General features: G+C 35.9%; 1 protein-coding gene across 1 annotated transcript; it reads left to right on the forward strand.

The window, feature by feature from the left end:
- Positions 1-1,359: 1,359 nt before the first annotated feature.
- LOC105948640 (putative carotenoid cleavage dioxygenase 4, chloroplastic) lies at positions 1,360-4,990 on the forward strand. Its single transcript, XM_012971864.2, has 3 exons — positions 1,360-2,019; positions 3,540-4,305; positions 4,442-4,990. Exons 1-3 carry the CDS (start codon positions 1,386-1,388, stop codon positions 4,815-4,817), a joined length of 1,776 nt encoding a protein of 591 aa, XP_012827318.2. The 5' UTR covers positions 1,360-1,385; the 3' UTR covers positions 4,818-4,990.
- Positions 4,991-5,235: the final 245 nt, after the last annotated feature.

The following is a 5,235-nucleotide window of genomic DNA, read 5'->3' on the forward strand; positions in this document are numbered from 1 at the left end:
AGGTCCAAAAAAAAAAAAAAAGAGGAGATGAGAAGAGATTGAGAACGTGAAAGAGAGAGGGGGAGTGAAAGAGTGAAATAAATTATATCACGTTAAAAACCTAATCACATAAGGGCACTTTAGTCTTATCAAGTATGGTTAGGGGTGTCTCACTAATTAAGAATGAAACTTGGGTGTAGGCAAAAGTCTTTAATAGTCAATTGGGTTTAGTTCAAAATATTTTCCATTTGAGGGGGCTATTGCATATTTCCCCTTTTAAATTTATGCTATATTCTTTCAAAACCCTGATTATTTTTTACGTTATTCTGCCGTTCTTTTTTTTTTCCTTCTCTTTTCTCTTCCCACTCTCTTCTCTTTTCCTTCTTTACAATATCTGATATGAGTGTTTGGTGGTGGACCGGCGATGCGGCGATGGTAGAAGGCGCCGCAGGCGGAGATTGGCAACTGGGGCTTTGAGTGGAGGCGGCAGCAGGGCGACAGGGGCTGTAAATTACGCACTCAAGGTAGTTTTGCTTCATTCTACTTATTTGTTAGGAATTTTTAATCTAATTTTGCTGCATATTTTTTGATATGGGTATTTGTTTTGGTGGTTTTGAAGGTGGTGGTTCTATTTTGATTGATGGTTTCGGTTGTGATTTACTTTATTTGTATAAAAAACTGTTAGAATATGGAAGCGAGGTGGTGATGGTGTGGTGTGGCTGCGACGTGGTGATGATGAAGAGCAGATCTAGGGTTTTTTGATTAATTGGGCGGAAGACGGTGCAAAAAGAGAAATTCGCGCAAGTTGGGTCCTTAATCAACTACGCGTGGTTTAATCGACTGTGTTCAATAGTTGAATAAGGTTTAATCGACTATGTTCAGTAGTTGATTAAGGTTAATCGACTCGAATTTTTTAAAAAAAAATTGGATTTTTCGTTTGTTGATTCTAATTGTATAAATCAATTATAATGTTTTGTATATTTTTTTGTTTGTGTAAAATACAGTTGACTTTGCATTTCTTTTAATAGTGATTTGTTATTTTTAGTAGTCAGATTCTTAATCGACTATGTTTCACAGACGATTAATATACCTGATAGAGAAAAAAAATTAAAAAATTAAAAAAAAATTTAAAAAAAAAAATATTTTTTTAAAAGAATTTTCTTAATCAACTATGTCTCATAAGCATAGTCAATTAAAAAAAAAAATACGGGGAATAAAAAAGAAAAAAAAAAAAAGGAAAACGGCTGATGACTAGTACGTGGCGCAATGATGATGTGGGCGCGTGACACAGTGATGATGTGGCGGGCGGGGGCAAAATTGAAAAAAAATAATAACGAGAGGTCTTTCTCAAACAACTCCCAGTATAAATAGGTCGTAACATTGAGAACAATTTAAGATTGAATTAGATGAATTCTCTTTCTAATTCCTCTTTTATTCAAAGATATGGTGCCTGCATACCTTCCACACCGTTACTTGTCTCCCAATCCAATATTCCCTCTTCAAGAAATAATAAAAGATATAATAGAATTTCTCATCAAACACCTAACCCCATACGAGCATCATCTCTCCATCCCAAAAAGCTTAAACCTAATGAAACAAAAGGAAGAACAAAGAATTCTATTCTTCTCACAAATATATTCAACTGGTTAGATCAATTCATATGCGATTTCGTGGACCCACCCCTTCGCGTTTCTATTGACCCCAAACACGTGCTCGCCGGTAACTTCGCTCCAGTTGGGGAGCTTCCCCCCACCGCCTGTACGGTAGTCCATGGCTCACTTCCGCCGTGCCTAAACGGGGCCTACATTCGCAATGGCCCCAACCCTCAGTTCTTCCCCCGCGGACCCTACCACCTCTTCGACGGAGATGGCATGCTTCACTCGATCAAAATCTCCGACGGTGAAGCCATATTCTGCAGCCGTTTTGTCAAGACTTACAAGTATAATTTGGAGCGAGAAATTGGATCACCCGTCATTCTCAACGTCTTCTCCGCCTTTAATGGCCTCCTTCCTTCCTTGGCACGTTGTACCGTTGAAGCAGGTAAGTAGCGAAGACAACATAGATAGGGTGTGTGTGGGGTTGTGAAAATCTTACTACTACTACTACTATTTTTTTTTTAATAATAATAATAATAATAATAATAATAATAATAATAATAATAATATTATTAATAATAACGATTTTTCTTATTCTTTCAAGGGAGCACATCCTGAACGGATGGCCCGTTAATTGCAATAAAACGGCCTTCATTCAATTGATGCCATGTGGACAAAATTAATAAAAGCTTTTCTTTCTTATGGGCCCTGTGTTGTGGAAATGAATTACATCCCATTGCCCCATTCTCATTTCATCACATTTATACAATTAAATCTCTATAAATTAATACAGTTGGGATCATCAAATTTTTATTAATTTAATGAAATATTAACTTATCGATAAATTAATAATTATTAATTTATACATTAATTAATAGCTTAATAATTTATGAAATTACTTTTATTACTATTTTCAATAAATACATTTTTTTTTAAATTTACGTGTATATCATTCATTACACCATTAGTTCAATGCACTATAGAGCACGTTTCATAAACGGAAGCTCTTAAAGCAGCAATCATGTTAAGAAAAGTGAGAGACGAGATTGATGGTAATGTGTTTTAACAAGAAACAGGCGACAATTAAATTATATTGTATTAAGCTTTCATAGATCTATAAAATTAAAAATATGTACTACACCATGTAATTTAAGAATTATTTTTATGCATTATTAATTTATATATTATATGGGACTTCTTAAAATTTTCGAATGTGTATTATCTTATAAATTTAGCGAATTATTAATTTAGCACGCTGTCCCCAAGTCGAGACCGGAAAAATTTATTATTTAAGCGAGGTTATATTAGTTTATGGAGGTTCTATTGTATTTGAATTATTAAAGTGGTTGTTAATTAATTTATGGTTTTAAAGTTTTTTACACTAAACAACATGAAAAAAATATCATCTCAAATTCAAAAGAAAAAATATCATCTCAAATTCAAAAGAAAAAATTATCAAATATCATCTCATTTTCACGAAATGCTTTTCAAGCAATTTTATGATTTATTTTTATGTTACTTGTAATTATTATACACTAATTTATATAAAATTAATATTTATTAAAAGTTAATAACAAATTTTAATAAAGGGGCATTATTTTACACTATATTAATATTATTTATTAAATTTGATATTAAAATTATGAAAAGAGCATCAGTGATAGGATTGAAATAAGTTTTATTAAACAAAAAAAAAAAAGAAAAAAAGAAAAAAAGGAAAAATGAAAAAAGAGAAGCACTTGTCTTTACCGCCCCAAATGAATTAATGAAATACATAAATCGGTCCCATTAGAGAGAGAATATTCATTGATTTTGTCCACGTGTCTTCATGTGAGTGGAGTCCATTTTTGTGCAATTAAGGACCGTCCGTTTTGAATGTTTTCTCTTCTTTCAAATATAATAATTACTAATAACAAACGATCCTATGCATATTTTAATAAAATCCTGGCTACGCCACTGAATCAGGTCGTATTCTAGCCGGGGAGTTCGACCCGCGCAGAGGCATCGGTGTGGCCAACACGAGCCTAGCATTGTTCGCCGGAAAACTCTTCGCTATGGGCGAGTCTGATCTCCCTTATACGGTGAAACTAACATCGGACGGAGATATAATCACCCTCGGCCGCCATGAATCTTTCGGCGAGCCGTTTATGACTATGACTGCCCACCCGAAAGTAGAGGCGGAAACCGGGGAGGCCTTTGCTTTCCGGCACAGCATCGTGCACCCATTTCTAACGTATTTCAGGATCAATGCTGATGGAATCAAACAGCCAGAAGTTCCCATATCCTCGTTGAAGGATGCTTCGTTGATCCATGATTTTGCGGTTACGAAAAACTACGCCGTTTTCTTCGACTCGCAGATTGTTATCAAACCAGTGGAGATTCTGAGAGGGAAGCAGCCAATTGGGGTTAATGCTGCGAAAATGCCGAGGCTGGGGATTATCAGGCGGTACGCGGTGGATGAGAATGAGATGTGGTGGGTGGATGCGCCGGGTTTTAATATGATCCACGCCGTCAACGCCTGGGAGGAAGACGACGGCAACACGATTGTGATGGTGGCGCTAAATATTTTGGGGGTGGAGCATGTGTTGGAGCGGGTGGATTTGATTCACTCGTCCGTCGAGAGAATTGAAATAGATGTGCAAACCGAGAGCATACGGAGAAGATCGTCGGTGTGCTCCAGAAATTTGGAGTTCGCCGTCATCAACCCGGCTTATGTTGGGAAGAAGAACAGGTAATATATGTTTAAATTATAAATTATATATAAATAAAATTTTAGGAGAGTTGATACGTATCCTCTACTCTAGTATCAGAGAGTAAAACAAAATATAATATTTTAATCTTGCCCCGTTGATTTACACATAACACAGATACGCATACGCATCAATAGGCGAGCCAATGCCAAACTTGGTGGGGGTGGTGAAGATAGACCTGTCACTTTCAGCAACTACTGGATGCTCCTCCTCCGGCGACGAATGCGAGGTGGCTAGCCACCTGTATCCGCCTGGCTGCTCCGGCGGCGAAATAGTTTTTGTGCCGAGGGAACCTGAAAATCCGGCGACGGAGGAGGATGATGGCTATCTTGTGAGTTATGTATATGATAAAAATACTGAAGAATCGAATTTTATAGTAATGGATGCTAAATCTCCTACTCTTGCAATTGTTGCTGCTGTCAAGCTGCCCCACAGGGTTCCTTTTGGCTTCCATGGAATCTTTGTGCCTGATTCTCAACTCAAAAAACTCTGATTCCATTATATATTTTTCTATTTTTCTATTTAAATATTTATTTTATTCTAATAATAGTTGATTGTTGATTGTCATCAATGACTCAATTACAGCATTGTGTGACATGTATGGAATTGTTAAACCATATCAATCAAGTATTTAATATTATAGTATATTAAATTGTCTGTATTTTATTTTATTTGTTCAAGTACACTGTCCTCAAATTCATTCTGATTGTGATGTTGACCAATTGAAAATTGATACAAACAATCCTCAAATAGGATGTTCTGTAATGGGCCATTTTTTTTTTTAGAATATTTCGGATTTTTTTTTTGAGAATTGGGGTCATTTTGTAATTATTTACAAAAATACAATAAAGCGTCGTTCAAAACGACGCGCTTTAACAGCCGTTGGATTGAGCTGAGATTGACGGCCAGAT

This window comes from Erythranthe guttata, chromosome 1 (genome assembly GCF_056151865.1).
Source record: "Erythranthe guttata isolate IM_541 chromosome 1, IM_541, whole genome shotgun sequence".
Taxonomy (NCBI): Eukaryota; Viridiplantae; Streptophyta; class Magnoliopsida; order Lamiales; family Phrymaceae; genus Erythranthe; species Erythranthe guttata.